The sequence below is a fragment of the Mytilus edulis genome, chromosome 8 (genome assembly GCF_963676685.1).
Source record: "Mytilus edulis chromosome 8, xbMytEdul2.2, whole genome shotgun sequence".
NCBI lineage: Eukaryota > Metazoa > Mollusca > Bivalvia > Mytilida > Mytilidae > Mytilus > Mytilus edulis.
The window spans coordinates 32,419,419-32,442,712 of NC_092351.1; the positions used below are offsets into that span (position 1 = coordinate 32,419,419).

The 23,294-nt window shown below is 32.2% G+C and overlaps 1 protein-coding gene across 1 annotated transcript in view; it reads left to right on the forward strand.

The window, feature by feature from the left end:
• The first annotated feature begins 471 nt into the window (after nt 1-471).
• LOC139485386 (glutamate receptor 2-like) overlaps nt 472-23,294 on the forward strand; it is a 42,866-nt gene continuing 20,043 nt past the window's right edge. The window contains exons 1-5 of the mRNA XM_071269834.1: nt 472-649; nt 1,370-1,519; nt 7,932-8,174; nt 20,092-20,297; nt 21,238-21,291. Coding sequence (XP_071125935.1) covers nt 541-649; nt 1,370-1,519; nt 7,932-8,174; nt 20,092-20,297; nt 21,238-21,291 — 762 coding nt within the window. The 5' untranslated portion in view covers nt 472-540. The remainder of the gene's footprint in view (nt 650-1,369; nt 1,520-7,931; nt 8,175-20,091; nt 20,298-21,237; nt 21,292-23,294) is intronic.

The following is a 23,294-nucleotide window of genomic DNA, read 5'->3' on the forward strand; positions in this document are numbered from 1 at the left end:
TGTAAAAATGACAGATTTGTGATGAATGATGAAAAGTTAAATCTTTTAACTTGATGTTTTTGAAGCAGAAAAAAAAGAAAGATTCTATATTTGTGGACTCTGGACAATACTATGAGGAACAATCAGGAGTGATTGATCAGAATCAATAAACAAGAACATTAGAGAAACTGACTACAATAGATTTGAATAAAAGACAGATAACGATTTATGAACAGAAGAAAATTTCAATAGAGTGATTTTATCTTCATGCATCAAAAAGGCATTATTTTGAAAATATGATGTTGTTTTAATTCAGTGCAGAGATTTGATCGGATTGAAAATAAATCCCGTTTGTCTGTATTAATGATCTCTGTTTCGTATGCTGACAATAAATAAGGCATAAGAGATAATTTACATGCTTTTTGTGGAGCAAATTAATTTTAATGACACTAGGGATTGCCCCACAATTGCTGATCAGGTGCAGATGACATCGAGTGCAATAATGAAGATAGTACTGTTAATGGTGATTGTCTAACAGTACGCGGAAATAAACGGACATTGATGATGGATGGCCAAAGTATGGTGACAAGGATCGCACTTGTCCTTTTATTCCTAAATTTCATCATAGCCGAACTTCGTGATAGAAATATCCAATGGCAGATACCTATAGGTAAGTAATAAGCTTTTTTTATTCTCACAAAATGTATTAAGTTTTTATTATATTTTATATATCTTATTGTGAGCATGTCTTTGTTTATAACTTACAATAACTTAGTATATAAAAATACTATCGCATGATCGTATGTGCAACCGATGCAGTGGTTACACGAACTATCTGTACTTCACTAAATAATTCACCATTACCTTTTTTTTCATCTCAGAATCTGTGTCCATAACTTGTGATTAAAAAAAATAATGCGGCTACAAGCAATATCAATATATTACCTTAAAATATGCGTTCACTATATATATTTTAGAATTATACTTAACAAAAACTTGAAGTCACAATAGAATAATTATACTTAATCAAAAATTGCAGTCAAAATAGAAGAACTAAATTGCAATCGCAATAGAAAATGTTTACCTAAATATTGTCAGCTAATCTGTCTTATTTCGGTTTGTTTATGGTCTCAAAAGCTTATTATTTTTTCAAATGTGCTGGTCTCGATAGTACATTATGCACAGGTGCTCCAAAATCTTAATTAATAACGTTACAGTATATGCACCTTTCCAATGACAACACTGGTATTCCGTTTAAGGAGCAAATATTGTTACTGGATAAGACTGCCCGAGCCCTAGTATATGATTGGATTTTATCAGAAACACTTAAACTGCCAATTTAAATATAAATCATAGTTACATTTGTCATATAGAATGCCTTCTTTTCCAGGTATAATCCAGGACAGACGAGACGAAGTGACGTTTACAGGGTTTTACTACAGTGTACAAATATTAAAACAAATTGAAACACAGACATTCGAGCTACATACTCCTGTTGAATATGTCGACAAGTCGGACAGTTATAAACTGGCTCAAGCAAGTAAGATTCTTATTCATTTTTTATCCTACTATCAGAAATGTCTGTCGTCTTTAACTTCCTAGCTAAAGTGAAAGGATCTTTCTATCGTACATTTGTATCTGTACTTTGTAGGTGTGTGTGCAATTCTGTCTGCCCATAAAACTGCCTTACATGTTTGTTTTGTGGACCATTTGTTATTGTTTTCTGCTTGTCTTTGTGTGCACGGCCTAAAGGACCTGATAGTTGTTGGTTGGTGTGATTGGTTGTAATTTCAATGGTTAATAACAAACTTTTCTTAATTTGCCTATTTATAAATTTGGAATTATAAAGAAACTATAGTTTAAACTCCCTCAGACAAAGGTGACCATAGCACGATTTGGCTATTATTTCTTACTCATTTTTTTTTATTATATAGCTGTTCAACTGTTTCGGTTTTATATATACGTACTTGACATTCAAAAACTCTGCTTTGATAGTTGCTGGTGAAAAGTAAAATAACAAAAGTACTGAACCCCGACGAAAATTCAAAACAGAAAGTCCCTAAGTGTTGCTGGTGAAAGTAACTCAAAAAAGCGCTTCGTTTTCATTGTTAACAATATATTTTGTAGTTTCTAGTTACTTATCCCGTTTATATAATTATTATGAAATGCACTAAGGCAACCTAAGGTCAAGGAACAGTAAATGGGCTATGTTTCAGATTTTGATATAATTTTGCATATAACCTTTGCTGGTTAAAATATTACTGAAAAATCGAAAAAAATAATGTATTTATCTCTTTTATTGTCTGAAGTAGTACTGAACGAATTATTTAAAAAAAAAAAGAGGTGAATATTTATATAGAAAGCACATACAATAAGCGAAAAACGTTCTTACAATTTGCCTAAAACTATAAAATCTCAAATGTCTACTCTATAGATGCCTCTTAAGAAAAAGTATATGTTGTTAGTATATGAATTTCTGTTTTAGTGTTTATTATGCGAAAGGAATCAAGTGCTCGTTTGATTCAGAAATTTAACCGTACTTTTGTGGATCACTTCCAAAAAGTTCTTGCTGAACTAAACAAAATACTGAAAGCAATTTAATGTTTCTGATACTTACACTGACCTAACTTGTAGTGTCTGATATTAATTATATAAAAAAAGACTTACAACTAAATAAAAGCAATACATGTAAAAACGCTTTAAGATTATATAAACAAACAACTTGACTTTAAAATACCGATAGAGTAGAGTGTGCATCCAACATTTTGTTCTTGCCTTCAGATATAAAATGCATTACCAATTCAGCTGTGATAACTCAAAACAAAGAAATAAAACGACATTTTAAATCTCTTCAAAAATTAATCGAATACGTTTTGTTCTTCGCGCATATAATAGAAAAATCATTTAAGTGAATTATCGCATAGAGCATCGAGAATTGAAATGATATTAATTGTACTATTGTAATCTCCAAAGGTTTCAAAACGTGCGATTAAACAAATTACAATCCTCTCGCTGCACTATTTTTCAATTAACAGTTTTTGCTTTATAAACGACTTGTCAGTGAATAACGGATTAGCTAAAAAAAACGTTCTTTTACGTTTTCGGTTATTACGACACCAGCCATGTTGTTGGCTTACATTCAGTGATAATCGGTCCGTCTCTGTGTTCTGTGTAATTGTGTCCGTCTGATATTAGGAGACCACATAACGAATTCGTTCGATAAAATTTAGTAATAGTTCTTGTGTTTTGGGTTATTCTGTTTTAAGATTGAAAGGTCACAGCCTCATTCGTTTAACAAAAAAACAATGGCAATCGTTCAGTTGTTACGTTTCTGTGTTAATCTGACCGTCAGTATAGAATTACTTTTATATTCACCCTTAATTCAATATAAATACTATCCCGGAGAGAATGAAGAAGACGATAGCGACACTAGGTCATCGTATGGCCTCCAACAATTAGCAAAACCAGTATCAAGTTATAAAGGGTTCCTAAATATCAAATGATAAACAATTCAAACGCGAAAACAAACTGCCTGATTTGTTCCAAAAAATAAACCTTTACGAAAATTAAATATGGTGTAAAGCAACAAACGGCAACCAATGAAAGACAAAATCATGTCTTGGGACAGGCACATACAAAATTTGTGTTGATAGGAGCCCAACCGTCCTCATAACCTGGAATAGTAATGTACAAATGTAACAACACAACATAAGAACAAACTTATATAGTTAATAAGTGCTTTACTCATCAGAGAAATACAAAGCTACAAAACAACCAGTTAAAGTTTTCATTGAAAAAAAATCATATGGATTGTTAATATATTATTTTTACATGCATTCGATACGATACTAATAAAAAGAGGAACATTTTTGGTTGACATTCTTCAGAGAGTAAATTAGTTTAATACATTCAAAATCCAAATTAAAATAATTCCGTGTTGAATATCCAATTAATATTTGGCAATTAACATTACGGAAAGATATTTTAGCTCAATATTGCGGAAGAAGCAACTTAAAAAAAGTTTCAGTTTTCATTAAATTTAAGAATTTTGTTTCCATAATTAGGTAAAACTAGACATAAACTAGAAGGAAACCCAAATGTCATTTGTTATTAGTTGTTGCACTTGACATGTAACAATTTAACATTGTTAGTGTAATCGGAAGTAAAACATAGGAACAAGGATATCTCATCACAATACATCCATAATGAATAATCATTGTGTTAACATACAACAACTATTGCATTATCTTCAGATATTATGCAACAACGAAGATTTTTTAGGCTTCGTATTACTATCGGTTTTATATACTTACCATCAAAAGAAACGCAAAATTTCAATACAATGGTAAGACTATTTGAACCATTACAATTATACAACATGGACGGGCACAGATTGATTGTCCCTCTGGTATATTTCGCCCCTCCTTTCTTATTGTTCCAAACTGGAAAAAAATGCTAATCAATTTTCAATTTCAAAGTTGGCTGGAAAATTCACTTTATACCAAAACATTTATAGCTAATTTTCAATTTGATTTTTAAACCAAAATTGAATTTTGCCTGAATTGACATTTTGATTGCAAAGAATTGGTAAAAGATTACTTTTATAATGAATTTTAAGCGAACATGCTACTGCTTTAATGAGAAAAAAAATAGATCGATTACAAGAATGAGATGATTAAGTTACACATTCAAAATAAATATCATATTATCTAGCATGAAAAATAACGATGACATAATAATTTAATTCCGATTATAAGCAAACCTATATGACAAAATCTAAAATTACAATTTTCAGAAAGATGCAGCTAAATGTATTTGATAGCTGCTTCCGTTCTACGTGTCAAACTAAAACTGAAAACAATCCTACGTCAATGTTTCTTTCCTTACTTGTTGCTTTATAGACGCATGAGTAGAGCTGATTAATTATATTGAAAGGGGATTTCAAAGCTTGCAGCATTGTTGGTCATCAGAAAAAATCATCTCTTGAAGTAACATTTTGACAATAGAGATTCGTTGTAGTTTATTTGATCAGGGGTTGTTAAAATGGATAATAGGCGCCATTTGTACGCATAGATGTGATAAGTTGTGTTTCTAGTCGTGAGTTAATTTGACAGTCCCAAAGGCAATACAATGTCATTCTATTAAGTCTAAAATGAATAAAACATGAGTTCTAGACATTAAAGGAGCAAATTAAGCCCCGGCTTATATCATACGGTTATTAAAGAACATTTTCCTGCGATTAGGTTCCTAATGATGCTCGTTTATCATGATAAGTCGTTATTAGACAAGTGGCTGTACTGTTATTGACCAAAAAATCCTTCCGGACTAAGTGTGTATAGATTTTAAATCTAATATTGCTTTTCTTTTTGTGTGGCTTATAAATCATTATCAACTATTATAGTTATCTCACGTATGTCCATGTTCAGTACAGATTTTTATAAATGAAGAATCTTTGTCGACTCGAAGATCAATGGTATCAGTGTCCAGAACCCAATGATTATATATATATACGGTCTCGGTGGACTCATGATGGTCTCGTGATAGCATGCGCGGTTCTATTTCAGAAAGTCGTGAGTTCGATTTCCGGTCAGATCAAATCAAACCTTTATAAAATTGATAATTGCTGCTTTTCCGCCAAGCACATAGCAATAAGGAGTCAGAACAAATACGGGTTGACTCGGAGTCAGACTAATGTGTCCTTGTAGTAAAAAAATAAAATTAACGGTACCAATTTTCTTGCACCAGATGCGCATTTCGACAATACATGTCTCTTCAGTGATGCTCGTGGCCAAAATATTTGAAATCCAAAGCTTATATAAAAGATGAAGAGCTATAATCCAAAAGGTCCAAAAAGTATAGCCAAATCCGTGAAAATAGGCTGGTATATCGCCCTTTGGACTGTTGCATTGTGCATTTCATGTAGCGTGACGGTAATGTACAAAGCATGGTTCGTAGTTATATCGCGTTATTGGTTTTGCTCATTGTTGAAGGCCGTTCGATAACCTATAAAATTATGTTCACTTCTACGTTATGTTGGTCTCTGGTTTGAGATTTGCCTCATTGGCAAATATACCAAATCTTCGTATCTCTATTTAGAAACAGCCCTTTGTAATGCATTACAGACTTAATCAACCTGTTCCTGTGAGGTTTTGTGTAATTATTAGCGATGCTATTTCAGTCGACAAGAAAGTAACTTCTGGCAGCACCATAATTGACGACATGTTTTAATGAGATCATTATGATCGTATGTTAACTACCATGAACATGATAAAGGAAAGAAGAAAAAAACGTAATGTTGACATCTGATATACTTTAAACATTTTGGAATCGATGATGAAGGCACAAACAGGAAAAAGTGTCAAGAATATTGTCATTTTATTTGATATTTTTTTCATGCAATGATTGGTATCAAGAACATTTACAAATTCCTTTTTTTCTCCAGAATAACTGTCTATAGTTATAAAATCACTGTCTTCTAAAACTATTAGTAAATGAAATTATGAATTAATATGCTGCACTCTTTTCTTTTCTCTTATTTTGTTTTTTATGCATTTTACCATTTTACTACGGTTACCGAGTTATCACCAACAAGGCGTGATTTTGTAATACATCGCGACGCTACACTTATTGAATAGTAACATAAACAGATTGTTTCCAATGAAACACTATAAACTTGTTTTTATTTATGATTTCTAGAACTCAGATAAACATGATACGGATTTTACATCATAGATTACATTTTGATATATACATAACATTTTCGTTTTCTTTGAAATTACTAGGTAATCTATTTTTGATTAAAAAAATGCTACTTTATATTGTCACAAAGTTTAACTTCAATCAAATCTTGTATTCCCAAGCAAGCTTTTGCTGACGTAGCACAATTCTATAAATATTTTGAAATACAGTTTAATGTCGACAGCAAAAATAGCAGTCATAAAATCTGAGATTAGTTGTCAGTAGCACTTATTAAATAAGAGCTTAATAATTTAATGAACTTTATATTTACAAGCGTATCTTTACAATAACGGATGGATTGTTTATCATTTAAAAAATAGTCTTATATGTCAAATCTATTTCTTCGAATTAACAGTTTTATACCATACCATATAAATTGACATTCCTATCGTGCTATTCAAATTATGCAACATTGGAGTGAAACCGAAATTGGTATTCCATGTATTATTATTGACGATATAAATAAATTTGTTCCGGTTGCTTATTTGGAATTCTCGCTTTTCGTATTCAGTTATAAGTCCATAGAGCCGATTGTATTAATATACAAGATATTCGTATGTTAGTACACTGAAATACGTATCTAGTAGAATTATCATTATATTTCGTTTAAAAGTAGCTTATCAATAGCTTATTGTGACCACAAAAGAATCAAACGAACAGCGCTTTTCTGCCACGATATATTTTTCCATTAGAAAGCTACACAGTAGACTAACTACGGTTCCATTTAATGACTTTAATCCCAGTGAGTTCAGTAAAAAAAAAAGATTGTGATACGATTTAAGACATGTTAGAAAAAAGAATTACGTTACTTAATAGGTTATGTGAGCAACATATAAAATACTAGGTTTAATAATCAAAGGTTTTCGAAACTTGCGCTAGCATATATTTTTCTTAATCGTTTGAAGGACAAAGCTTGACAATATCTATGATACCAAACTTCTTCTATGTTTGCTTCGCTAAAAGGCAAGGAATTGAAACGTCAAAATAATGTAAAATCATAGAGTATGATTACCAGCAAATTGCTACATACTATATAAAGTTACTTAATGTACAATAACGTTAATGTGATTTTGTACTTAACTATTTCACAATTTGTATATCGTTTCATTTATAAAAGTAATTCAGCTTTCCAAGTTATTTCTGAACTTCATACTTCTGAACTTCATACTTCTGAACTTCATACATGAACATTTATCTGAATATCTTTATTTCAGTATGCACATCGATGTCGAATGGTGTGTTTGCGTTATTTGGTACGAAATCTTACCGTTCGCAAGATATCCTGACGTCATACTCTGACAAATTCCATATGCCATATATTACAATCAGCTCTATTTTGGAAAGCACGCAAGGGAAGTATGAAGTCCACATGAAGCCACCATTAACACGTATCTTGAGAGACTTGATCTTTGCCAAAAAGTGGAAGAACATTTTCTATGTTTATGATTCCGATGCAGGTAAGCATACTAGTTTTGTTAGTATTGATATTGTATTAAATAAACATTTGTAAACATATACAAAGTTTACTTGGCGCATTTAAAGTATTATTGTATGCTCTATTTGGGAGTATTTGGAAGTTAAAATCGGAAAAAACCAGTTCGACCGTCCTTCAAGACGTTCGGTTCTGAAATTACGTGCCATCGTTGTTGTTGTTGTTGTTGTTGTTCTGTATCTTTCCTCCACTGTCTGGAGAACTGAGGAGTTGAGTATGGAAATAATTTCCGTCATTGAAAGTCTGCCTGGCAAAATTTAATTGTATTTCGTATCAGATACGATAAATATTTTTTTATACACTGAAACACTGTGTGATACACATTCCCTTGACGCTATCAGCAATTTAACAACAGATTTTTATTTTTTTTACACGTCAAGAGCTTTTCCTTCCAATTCAACATTAAAAGGGTGCGGGGATTACTTCAGTTTTCGGTTAAAATGGGTACCGAAGTGCAGTTGGAATGTATTATTAATGCATAAAATGTTTACCTCACTCGTAAATGAGAGGGGGTCTGAGCACGGAAACACCATAATGCAGGTGCGGATCTATGATTTAATGTTAGTGGAAGGGTGTGCAAAAATATTGTTCTGCGGAGCGGAGCATGTTGCGAAATATATTTTGGGTAAAGGATTAGCAAATTAGCAAAAACAAATTACGTGTCGTCATCATTTCCGCTTTGTCTGTAAGTATTATGGTCTGCATAGCAAAAAGTATACCGTACACCATTTGCGAGTATGGTCTCGAGGAAACGATGATAGTTCGTCGGAAGGGGACGATAAATGGCTGACCCGTGTTAAGAGGGAGCCATATCTCTTGCACGTTAAAGACACCCTTGTAGATTTCGAAAAAGAGCAGGCTAATGCCGCTACAAGGCAGCACTCGCACCCGCAAAGTGGAAAGGGATTAATATAAGTTGCAAAACTTGTTTCCCAATCCACTATAAATAAATCTGTTTAAACTAAGTATACCGTAAAGGATAGTGGATTACTTCGGGTTTCAGTTAAAAATGGGTAAAAAAGGAAGTGAAGCTGGAATATGACTCCAATTCATATATTAATGCATACATTTTTAATACAACTCATATATGGGGGTTGTTCTGAGCACGAAAACACCTGAAATCAGATGCGGATTGATCTTACACTGAAACACTTTGGGATATACATTCCATTGACGCTCTCAGCTATTTAACAACAGAATTTTAAAAGGTCGAGAGATCTTCCTTCCGGGGAACCGCAACGAGAATACATGAAAAGGGTGAGGGATAAATTTGGTTTTCGGTTAAAAATGGGTACAGAAGTTCGGCTTGAAAGTAACACCCGCCCCCACACCACCCCAATTCTTATTAATGCATAACATTTTCAGCCCACTCATGTAAAGGGGTGGTTCTGAACACAGAAACACTTGAAATCAGGTGCGGATCCAGAATTTGAGGGGGGTGCAAAAAATTCGTTCCACCGAGTGGAGCGTGGTGCGAAATCCTTTTGGGTAAAAATGCCTTCCACCTAAACTATATAACTTCAAATTATGAACCAAAATATATTTCGCAAGTATTTTTTAGTAAAGCATTATTCTTGTCAAGTGAATAATCGACTCCATGGCAATAAATCACGCTTACTTCTGATACGGATGAGGAAACATAATCACAGGTAACACCATATCATCCTTCAATGGAATGGCTTTCTACTTGATGACATTGTGTGATATGAAAAACACAATGAGTTTAAAAGCAATCGTGTAAATTACAGGAAGTTTTATATCTTTACCTCTGTTTCATAATTGACTTGGCATGTAAAAGTTTGTAATGTTTTAGTTTTGAGTGTGTTGTACCACGTTATTTGTTGGTTTCATCGTAATTTCATGCTCTAGTCCTATTTCTTGTGCAATTTAAGGTTAAAATTCTCATCCACATAATTCACGTTTTATTGGTGTATGAATAGACTACCGTTAACAGACATTCATGATTGGGGATCCTTTACCAACTATATAGAAAAATATAGATACCTAAATAAGATTTTATAAGATTTTTTAATTGGATCTAAAACTTGTATGGGAATGATTCATTATTGCGGTACTTATACTATTGCAAGTAGGGAATATTAATGAAATATGATGCTTACGTCTTCTCTCGAACGATTATTTCTTTAAACTTGTTTCCTGAAGTATCCATCTAAAAATTGGCTTCTCCATGTTTTACAGATCTAATTAAAAAACAGATTCGGCCAGACTGTCGAATTAACGAACTTTAACACACCCTCAAAAAACATAAATCTTTATTCTAGCTTTGTTGTTCAAGAATCAATAAAAAATGAAAATATCATGTTTTCGGGTTGAATGAGTTTACTCTATAGAGTAAACATACCACATTGCGTTTTTTTCAGATTATATTTTATTTTTGACGCTTCTCCATAACGTGATGTGGCTTTTTCTCATACATGTACAGCACTATTTTTTTTTAAATACTGACGGAGTCATTAAAATTTGCAGCTGTCTGTGACCTATTTTTAATGGACGATTAACTGTGGTAATGGCATGCATGATGCCAGTGCGAGCTACATGCATACATCTAATAGACATTGTGTCCTTGCATGCAACTGCAGTCTAAAACATTAAAGGCGTAGTTATAATCTCAAAGAAAGAGTGACCCCTCTCCCACCCCAATTCATATTATTGCATAACATTCTCAGCCCACTCGTGTAAAGAGGTGGTTCTGAGCACAGAAACACTTGAAATCAGGTGCGGATCCAGAATTTGAGAGGGGGTGCAAAAAATTTGTTCCACCGAGAAAAGCGTGGTGCGAAATTCTATTGGGTAAAAACGCCTTACACCTAAACTATTATATCTTCATATTATGAACCAAAATATATTTCGCAAGTATTTTTAGTAAAGTATTATTCTTGTCAAGTGAATAATCGACCCCATGGCAATAAATCACACCTTCTTCTGATACGGATGAGAAAACATAATTACAGAAAACACCATATCATCCTTCAATGGAATGGCTTTCTACTTGATGACATAGTGTGATATAAAAAAATACAACGAGTTTTAAAGCAATCGTGTAAATTACAGGACGTATTATTTATTTATCTTTATTTATAATTGACTAGGCATGTAGACGTTTGTTCTGTTTTAGTTTTTAGTGTGTTATACCACGTTATTTGTTGGATTCATCGTAATTTCATGCTCTAGTCTTATTGTTTATGTAATTTAAGGTTAAAATTCTCATCCACATAATTCACGTTTTATTGGTGTATGAATAGACTACCGTTAGCAGACATTCATGATTGGGGATGCTTTACCAACTATATAGAAAAATATAAATACATAAATAAGATTTTATAAGATTTTTTAATTGGATCTACAACTTGTATGGGAATGATTCATTATTGCGGTACTTATACTATTGCAAGTAGGGAATATTAATGAAATATGATGCTTACGTCTTCTCTCGAACGATTATTTCTTTAAAGTTATTTCCTGAAGTATCCATCTAAAAATTGGCTTCTCCATGTTTTACAGATCTAATTAAAAAACAGATTCGACAAGACTGTCGAATTAATGAACTTTAACACACCCTCAAAAAGCATAAATCTTTATTCTAGCTTTGTTGTTCAAGAATCAATAAAAAATGAAAATATCATGTTTTCGGGTTGAATGAATTTACTCTTTAGAGTAAACATACCACATTGCGTTTTTTCAGATTATATTTTATTTTTGACGCTTCTCCAAAACGTGATGTGGCTTTTTCTCATACATGTACAGCACTATTTTTTTTTAAATACTGACGGAGTCATTAAAATTTGCAGCTGTCTGTGACCTATTTTTAATGGACGATTAACTGTGGTAATGGCATGCATGATGCCAGTGCGAGCTACATGCATACATCTAATAGACATTGTGTCCTTGCATGCAACTGCAGTCTAAAACATTAAAGGCGTAGTTATAATCTCAAAGAAAGAGTGATCCCTCTCCCACCCCAATTCATATTAATGCATAACATTCTCAGCCCACTCGTGTAAAGAGGTGGTTCTGAGCACAGAAACACTTGAAATCAGGTGCGGATCCAGAATTTGAGAGGGGGTGCAAAAAATTTGTTCCACCGAGAAAAGCGTGGTGCGAAATTCTATTGGGTAAAATCGCCTTACACCTAAACTATATATCTTCATATTATGAACCAAAATATATTTCGCAAGTATTTTTAGTAAAGTATTATTCTTGTCAAGTAAATAATCGACCCCATGGCAATAAATCACACCTTCTTCTGATACGGATGAGAAACCATAATTACAGAAAACACCATATCATCCTTCAATGGAATGGCTTTCTACTTGATGACATAGTGTGATATAAAAAAATACAACGAGTTTTAAAGCAATCGTGTAAATTACAGGACGTATTATTTATTTATCTTTATTTATAATTGACTAGGCATGTAGACGTTTGTTCTGTTTTAGTTTTTAGTGTGTTGTACCACGTTATTTGTTGGATTCATCGTAATTTCATGCTCTAGTCTTATTGTTTATGTAATTTAAGGTTAAAATTCCCATCCACATAATTCACGTTTTATTGGTGTAGGAATAGACTGCCGTTAACAGACATTCATGATTGAGGATGCTTTACCAACTATATAGAAAAATATAAATACATGAATAAGATTTTATAAGATTTTTTAATTGGATCTACAACTTCATGTATGGGAATGATTCATTATTGCGGTACTTATACTATTGCAAGTAGGGAATATTAATGAAATATGATGCTTACGTCTGCTCTCGAACGATTATTTCTTTAAAGTTGTTTCCTGAAGTATCCATCTTAATATTGGCTTCTCCATGTTTTACAGATCTAATTAAAAAACAGATTCGACAAGACTGTCGAATTAACGAACTTTAACACACCCTCAAAAAACATAAATCTTTATTCTAGCTTTGTTGTTCATGAATCAATAAAAAATGAAAATATCATGTTTTCGGGTTGAATTACATGTACATTGTAGTTTACTCTTAGAGTAAACATACCACGTTGTGTTTATTCAGATTATATTTTATTTCTGACGCTTCTCCATAATGTAATGTATAAAATTGAGAATAGAAATTGGGGAATTTTAATGAAATATGATGCTTACGTCTGCTCTCGAACGATTATTTCTTTAAAGTTGTTTCCTGAAGTATCCATCTAAAAATTGGCGTGGCTTTTTCTCATACAGCACTATTTTTTTAAATACTGACGGAGTCATTAAAAAGGAGTAGGTTCAGTAAGACCCCTTTTTGGCCCCAAAATATAGCAGTTTTACAAAATTGTTAAAATGTAAACCTTTAGTTATTTTTTGGACAGTAGAATGCTTCTGCTACATAAATATGGGCTGTTTTTGACAATACAATGCACATATATAGGGTACTAGCACCATTAAGTCATGCTAAATTACTGAAATCCTCATAATTCTAGCATTTTAGTTAAATTTTAGACGGTTTTCGTGTAAAACGAAAGTGGCAGCATTCGTGTTCATTCTTAATATTGAAATGTAAGTTGGACTTTATGATAATACATATTATATATAAAGGTTGAGGATGAACACGGATGCGGCCACTTTCATTTTTACCAAAAACCACCTGAAAAGTGACATTTTTCGGCATATTAGGTAGATTTTTCATATTTGAGCTTGAATCGGATCGTTTTTAATGACCAAATCTGTTAAAATCTTTCACATAAACTACTTAATTCAAATAAAATAGACACTTAAGTGTTTAAAAAGTGGTCAAAATCTTTCGTCAGATGAACCTGAAATTTGAGGCCAAAATCGGTCCTTACCGCACCTACTAGCAGCTGTCCGTAACATATTTTTAATGGACGATAAACTATGGCAATGGCATGCATGATACTAGTGCGTGCTACATGCATACATCTTATAGACATTGTATCCTTGCATGCAACTGCAGTCTAAAACATTAAAGGCGTAGTTATAATCTCAAAGAGTACAACATATATACTTGAAAAATTGAAATGACTGCAAAAATGAGAATAAAAAGTTGTATTATATGATAAATCATCACCGTTTGGTGTCCATCCATCGATGGTATACAACCCAAAAGGGTTGTTATTCATAAAAGATAAATTATGTGTATGTCTATTTCACAGCTATATTTTTTACATATATATGTACCTCTTTTCTCCGAAAAATGCCTTAAAGGGGCACTAGCTACGATATATATAAAGAAATAAAGTATGATTTTTTTTAGATCAAATTGAATCATTAATCAAATTGGAATAATGAAATAATAATTTGCTTTTAGCAATCAATTTCCTTTAATTTTGTTGAAATAAGCGATTAAACATAATTTTTGACTGATTCACTTGCAAGTGAAAACGTCATCATCATTCTAACCGGTATTCATGTGAACTTCAAGTTAACCCCTAGCTAGAGATTGACAACGCATGCATTGTACGTGTACAGGTTATTTAAAGAAAAAGAATGTCAACAATGAAAGTGAAACTACGGTAAACCATTTGATTACTAATTCGATGCACATAAAATCATTCTTATATGGTTAAAAAGAATGAGAAACATCTATTTTTAATCTATAAAATAAAATCAAACAGACCTATAAAAATACAATTGCACGTGTTGGTTTAATCTATTCGTATCTTTTTTTTTTGTTTACATCGCTTATATGGTCATCTGAGGTCAAATCGATAGTTAATTAGATGGCGTCTGGACTAAAATACACACGAAACGAACCTATATATAATCTACCCCATGCTCTGTAAACTGTTTATTTTAGACTTTTGATAGTTTGGATAAATGTTTTACATTGTTATAAACCAAATATGAGAATTTGAGTCAAATCGGTTACAATGAATTTGATAGCTAGTGCCCCTTTAACATATGTAAATATATTTCAATTCTTTCGAGGAACGCACATTATATTCAACTTTCAGAATCGTCGGCCTTTTGCCATCAAATTGTGTCACGCGGCATTTTCTTTAACTACATGAATATAATTTTAAATAAGAACTATCTTTTAAAAAAGATATCCGACGTATTTAAATTTGAGTATATGTTTAAAACTATCATTTCGATAACCTTCAGAAGCACAAAGATACCATTTAAATAACAGTAAACGTTTTCTCTGTTTGTGTTCAGTATTCTCGGTCCTCGTATCTTTCTGTTTACATTCACCAAAACCCCGCGGAAATCTCACATGCGTAGGTGCGTTTTAACAGTCATGTAAGTTTACATTAAAAATTATATAATTGTCCCGAATAAACAGCTGTCACGGATGCAAAGAGCTATTAGAGAAACAATTATTTTAATAAAAATATAAATCTGTGTAAGATCTAGTTCAAATATTTATAGCTTTTCACTTGCTTTCCATTACGATATAATTAACGAGACGGTTTTTTTCAAACACAACCAAATCACCCACCATGACAGCATTTTGTCCAATCACAGAAAGGATCTTCGAGCATGCGTATTCTGTTGCCATAGTGAAGCGTTCTTAAGTTCAAAGGGCACAAACCGAAACTAATACCGACTACGTCGGAAAAACTGCCACAGATTCATGGTTTCTTTTAAAATCTATAATGCTAAAATCTGAATGCGATAAACATCTTTTTTTATTTTAATTTTATATAGTTTACAGAGCTGGTCTAAAAATCCCCTCATCGTATGTATTTGATCAGCAAGGCAATTGTTTTAATTTTTGGAATCCTTGCTTTTTCAAAGCAAGAACATTCCATACCAAACTAATTTTTTTAATTTCTCTCCCGCTTTTGGGTTTTTATAATTTTTAGTTGTATTGAGATCAGACTTGACATCCTTGTTTTCATTATTCCTGAATTCTTCCAGGTCGCTACGTAGTTGACATTTTTAACAAACTTGGTAGTTCTTATGGACAATAATTATTTCAGTACAGTCCTTGCTCTTAAACAATCTTTTATCTTTGTAATTATGCACTTCCCTCTTTTATCCTCCATTTCTGATCTCTTAATAATGCAATTAAGCAACTTGTCGTTGCGAAGAGATTGTGTAGAAACAAAATACTTTTCCAGTGTCGTTCCTCGACATTTCTAAGACTATTAAGTTTCTTTAATAATCCGTGGGATCATTCTGACAAAACGTCAGACTTTTCCTAATAAAACCTAATACATCTTCTATAAACCTGATGTTGTCTTTAATTAAGGTGTCCCTTTCTTAAAAGATATCATGCTGAAACCCTATTATTTCAGACCAAATCGATATGTCACTTAAATGTTTAGGTAAATACAATAATATGAAGCAGAACTAAAGCTTTCTAAAAACCATTCTATTGTGAAGTCTTCCATTTACTGTAATTTGAACGAGATTAATTCGTCCGGGAAAATGTCACAATATATTGGTTCTGTAATGACTTCCACATAAGACGATTAAACAAAATAAATGTGTAAAGAGGAGAACAAACATTCTAAAGATTTAGTTTTATTTCAGTATAATAAAAAGAAAATTTGCTGCGGAAATTGTGATAATCATTCTCGAAGAGATCATGCGGTGTGAAACCATTCTCAATGCTAAGTTAACTTCAGATAAGTGAGATAACGACTGCTAACAAATTGAAAATTAACGACTTCAAACTTGTCATTTGTTTCCTCCATGTTAAAGTTTTACGGTTTAATTGTATAGTTGTTGTATAGCAAACCATAAAATTTCTTGTATTTCCTTTTCTGGTTAAAAGCAGGAAATTCCAAATTCATTGAAGCTGTACATGATTCTATTCCCAAAGGACAAGATTAAAATAGATATTAAACATCCTACAGAGATTAAAATGAAACACATTTGAAAAGTACGAATTGTAATAGGTTATCGAGCATTTAGTGTTTTATTTGCTTTCAATGTTTGAGCAAAGCTATCTTGGCTTTTATAACCTCTAATCAAAATTATTTCCTATTATAAACTTTAAGCCCTTCAACTAAATCAATGTAATAGTAATCAATTGAAGCGTTGCTTAAATTGCACGTATAATAACTTCGACTCAATCAGAGTAATTGCCCAAAACGAACAATGTAACATTAAGTTGACTAATATAGTGCAGCGCTATTTTTTTTGGCAAGTACAGATACACATTGTGATTGCCTTTTCGTTGCTTAAGGAAATCAGTATGCAACTATCAAAATGACAAAATTCATTATTAAATACTACAATTATAAACTAGGAAATTACTCCCTTTAAGTCTGTCAATCGATCAAAATGTATAAAAAGTCATATGATCTTAATTCAAAACCCATAAAAAAAAATATTGGCATTTATTTAGTATTTCAAAATAGCTATATATATATATAGACACCTAATTTATTAGAAAATATATATACCGATAGTTATTAGATTTTCAATCACGATTTATTCTTTTGTTGAATTCAATACCATCTTTCTCAGTGCAGTATATTCGTTTGTTTAAAAAAAAACAATCAACGAGTTCAATACGTCGAAACCCTTTCTTTAATTCGTCTTTCAAATCATTATTATAATCATGAAAAAGTATCAAGGGAATATAAATGTTTTATAAAACTCTCTGGTTTAGATAAATCTGTTTGTTCGGTTTTATTTGTCTAGGTATACTAGTATTAAAGTTATAAAATAGCATATTATAGTAATTCACGTCATCTGTACTATTTATGTCTGACTTATATACATGTACAACATTAACGTACGTGCTAAGCTATTTCGATACCATTTTTGTGGCATTTAGTTATAAAAAATGCTCATTTGTCTACTGACTTCCACAATAGGAACCAGACCTGGCCTATTTAAATATAAAATAAGAAATCCCGGAATAATTACCCGAAGAGACACCTACATGTATCCAGCTGCTGAGACTATAGGACATGGATATAGGCAACACATTTACTACACTAAATGCACATGTTTCAATCTCAGTTCACGTTTCTGATTACACCTACTTTTAACTAATACAGTTATAGTATTCTCATTTGGAAAAGGTCATTATCAAAAGTCAAATCTCGCGGAATTGTATTAGGACATAAAGACTTATTTCATTGCTTATGAGATACATGACTTTTTTATATGTTGTTATTGGCTTTGAACTAACTGTCATTACATGTATATGCTAGTAATCTCAGATCTATACTAAGTGTCTTCGTTTTGTTGGGATGATGTATAAATAACTTGTCACGTCTAATCTGTGTTTTGGTAACTTGTCTGTCTGCTTTGTATCGACCTGATGATTTAAGTCCTCTTTTATTGTTTGTTTGTTCACTTTCCCTGGTATTGAGAGCGTTGGGCGTTCACAAACATGTCTACTCCCGACAAATTATGTATGTGCCTGTCCCAAGTCGGGGGCCTCTTATTCAATGGTTGTCGTATGTTCATGTCTCATTTCTTTCTTTCGTAAATTGGTGTGGCATATATTAGGTCGTTAGTTTTATCAATCGAATTAATTGAGTCATGTTTTTTTTTTATGTCGGTGCCTTTTATAGCCAATTGTACTCTATGTTTTCTTTTAATTGTTGAAGATCGCAAGGTTATCTATAATTTCATCTATAAACATCCTTTGAACTCTGATGAATAGTTGTCTCATTAGTAATCATTAAACATTTTTTTCTTCTTTGTGTATCCTGAAAAGTTTAGGGATAAAGAAAAGTATTAATATGTGGAATTCTACCATGGCTAGCTTTAGTCTATCTATTGCCTCAGAGTTGGCGTCAGTTTGACTGTGTGTGGTGTATAAATATGTAGATGTGTCCGGTCAGATGGGTAGTTAAATTCTATTCTCATGCAGCATATGATCAGCGGTCTCGACAATTAAAAACTCTCAAGACTTGTAACAATGATGGGTTTCTATGTGATTTGTGGCAAGGCAAACGTTTTGCCTTATTGAATATACATTTATTTTACAATGCCATTCTGAATGTCCACCCTTTACAACTATATAGAACTAACCTGTTAGATAGAGTGTTAAGTGTTTCTTGGCCGAAAAGTATACGTAAAATTGTTGCCATGCACTTGATGCTTAGCAAATATTAATGGAATCACAAAAGTTATGCAGCCGATACAGGATTCCGGAATAACAGAACGGCATGTTATTTGGTATAAAAGTATAACACAGTGGGGACAGTCGTGTCTCCAAAATAATCATCATCATCAGGTAAACATAAAACTATATCTGGAGAATGTCGAATGCATTAACAGGTATTCGGCCCATAATTAGCCAATATACAACAAGCAAAATAATTTACATTTTTATCAAGGATTGTAAGCGAAAGGGGGGTGGGGGGGGGGGTCTAAAAGTTCTTACTATGAAAATAAAACATTGCAATAGCTTTTGATAATAGATTACCTTAATAAGATGTCGTCTAAACTTTTCGGACTTTAAGTTCTTCAAGGCTCTTCAACTTCGAACTTTATTTGATCTTTTAACTTTTTATTCGAGCGTCACTGATGAGTCTTATAAAGACGAAGACCGCATATGATGTACACAATTGTAATCCTAGTACATTGTATTTATGATATTATGCGTTTATTTCATAATATCATAACATTTTTTATATTTTAAAATAATGATTAAATGATTTACATTTATCACTTCAGAAGCTGAAGTTTAATAAATAAATGGCCTACTAAAAACATATTTTTCCTCATCCTCTGTTCATGAAACACACCAAGATCGTAATACAACACTGACATACAAAAATTACAAACAGCGGTACAAGTTGTAGGTAAAATCATAACAATATCATATACTGGTCTTCATGTCAAAAGCAAGACTTAGTACTTAAGACTAAATCAAACCACAACTGCTATAGACAAATCCTATTTCCATTTTATTTGCTAGAAACGCATTTCAAATATTTTAATTATAAACTATTATTATGCTGTTATATGTTTAAAGGATTAATGCGTTATCAGGAATTAAGAGAACTGCTCTTACAGAACAATACTGATCAACCGGTCCACATAAAAATACGACGAATACAGAACATAAAACAAGCACATGACGACCTCAAATCTCTAGATTCACAAGAATTACGGTCTACGACCAAACAGATTTTAATTGATCTGGAGTCTGAGGAATCATATGCTGTAATTCTGCAGCAGGTATGTAGCTATAAATAAAGTGTGTGACCAAAATTTCTTCTTTTTTTTCTTTCTGAACAATAGCTGATTTATTTTAGAGATTTAAGATTGTTATTGTGTCTTGCATTCAACCTTTGATTGAACGAGCTTCGAGTATTTTATCTGATCATCATAAGTCAAAAACATCCATTAATGAACAATATCTGTAATGATAACAGTGTGCTCTAATACTCTGGTTTTTTTTTGTGTGTATTGATTAATATGGGCATACATTCTTTTGGGTCTTGAGTTGAAATGAATACTTCATTAAGACATCGTCGTTGCATCAAAGGGGATAAATCACTAAATTTAATGTACATTTGACAGCACCATTATCAAAAAAAGAAGCAAAATAATGCATTTTCTTGAACATATCTTGACGTTAAATAATTCACGTGTGTAAGGTGGAAGAAACTTTCAAATAAAAAAAGAGAAGTCATGAATACATATAACAAGATGCGATATAAGGTCAATGAGACAACTGCCAACCCAAGTCAGAATTTGTAAAAAGTAAACCATTTTAGTGTAATTAAACTTGGTGTCCACTTTGTCTTATGCTTGATGACACGATACAAGAAGATTTGTTAATTATTAGACGTTAAGGAAATGGCTAAATGGACAGCAAATATTAGTATTTGGGGAACATAATTATATAGCAGCCAAGAGAACACGAGATGCGATGCATGGGTTTATGTGTGGAATAAATACCTTATAACTGTACATGGTAAATACATTTAAATACAACCAAAGAATGACCTTAACTAGATATAAGAAGATGTGGTATGAATGACAATGAGACAACTCTCCATACAAGTCACAATTTGTAAAAGCAAACCATTATTATATTTCTTAAGTTGATATGTAAAAATGATAATTTGAATATGTTTACTTCTCTTTATATCACTGTTGTTGTTTCTTGTAGATACGAGAAGTTGGAATGAATAAACAAAATTATTCATACATTTTAGCAACGCAGGTAAGAGGCAGTAAAAACACCAGTCATAGAACTACGTTTAATAAACATGTGATAAACAAACACTATATTGTATTATAATACATGCATGTTGGAAATACATTATTTCTCAAAGAAATTGATACACTGATGCACGATGAACGTTTTGACAAATAAAAATCAGGACTTGTAACATAAACGCTCATAATACATTTTATGACACTTTTGATCTATAAAGAACATGATTTAATGCAATGCTTACAATGCCAAGCGGCACACTCATTTCATTATCATAATACATCCAATAAAAACACATTACAATTACCTAAAAATATTATAAGGATTGCTTGTTGTTTGGTTGCCTTACGTTCAGTTGCAAATATTTCATGTATGAAGCTTAGGGTAGGTACTGTATTAGTTGTCTACAAAAATGAACAGCATGATATTTCGAATGTCGCTGAAAAATGGGGTATACTATATAGGGACAGAAATTTGGCCTTGCAATGGACTCCTCAAAATGATTGTTGCAAGAGTTCTTGCCGTACGAAATGCGTGGTACACTCTCTACAAGACAGGGTTTTACGTCCTCAGTCTGACTGGACGTGGTTATGTATTTATACATACCGCACACAAAAACACATAGTTTTACATGTGGATGACATAAACCAACCAATATAGAAAAATTTAAATCGTAATTTAAAATTGGTACCGTTAATTTTATTACTACCACGGGGTCGATGCCTCTGCTGGTGGACTATTAGTCCCCGAGGATATCACCAGCCCAGTAGCCAGTACTTCGGTACTGGCATGAAAATACGGATTTTATGTGTTATTAAAATTTGCTGTTACAAAATGATAGAAATTATTATAAATTAAGGAATGTATCTCCCTCATGCAAAGCTCTGATTCCTTTCACGGATTTGGCTATACTTTTTGGACCTTTTTGATTATAGCTCTTCATCTTTTATATAAGCTTTGGATTTCAATTTTTTTGGCCACGAGCATCACTGAAGAGACATGTATTGTCGAAATGCGCATCTGGTGCAAGAAAATTGGTACCGTTAATTTTATTAAAGAGAAGAAAACAATTGCTTAATTCTACAAAATTGCCTTAATTTTTAAACAATCTTTTGTTTGTTCAGTCTTGTTTTAGACAAGAAAAGAAAAAGAAAAACACGATAAGCATCACAAGCGTTTTTGTTTGTTCAGGTTGTCAAACACTCTTTAGAGTAATTATACATTCTTTTTCTTTAAACCTGAATATCTTATTTGTAATAGAAAGTGAAGCAAGATTTTATAAAAAAAAAACGAATTACTTTAAACCGTGCGTGTGGCAATCATTTGATAATGTTAATTTGTATTTAAACCATTGTGGTGACGTCAGCCTATTCATTTACCGTGGATTCTTTTTCTAGAATCAACGCTTTCTAAATCAGTCGCTGAAATTGACTTACCAGATTATATTCTATTGTTTCCTTTGTGTGCCTAATATCATTAAGTTTGAATTGAGTAATTTCCTGATTTCTGTTTACTAATGGAATTATTTTTAAAAACTTACCTTTAATTTTTGTAATTTCTATATGCCTTCACTGGGATTCGAACCCGGCCATAAATTTTGTAACTTGTTACTGACATTAACATATCGACGAAACCTCTGGGCTACCAATAGGTTACGATTTTAAAGTCTATTTCATATATATAAATGAATATATGATACACATCGGTAAAACGGACACACATGGCTTCTACCTTTATATATACATAATAGGTAATCGTATAGTTTGAGTTGGTACTCACGAGGTTTCGTAGATAAATGAGTTAAAGCTAAGGACTTGTCTGTTTAGGTTCGAATCCCTGAATTCTCTGTGTTGTTCCAATAGTCTAGATTTCCAGTTTTTGTTCTTGTTTTGAATGTTATTGTGGATATTTGTGTAAAAAAAAGCGATTATGGTCGTTTATTATCGGATAATGGTTGGCTATTCCATATGTTTCGAACAAAACAAAAATGGATTGCATAATATTGGTCC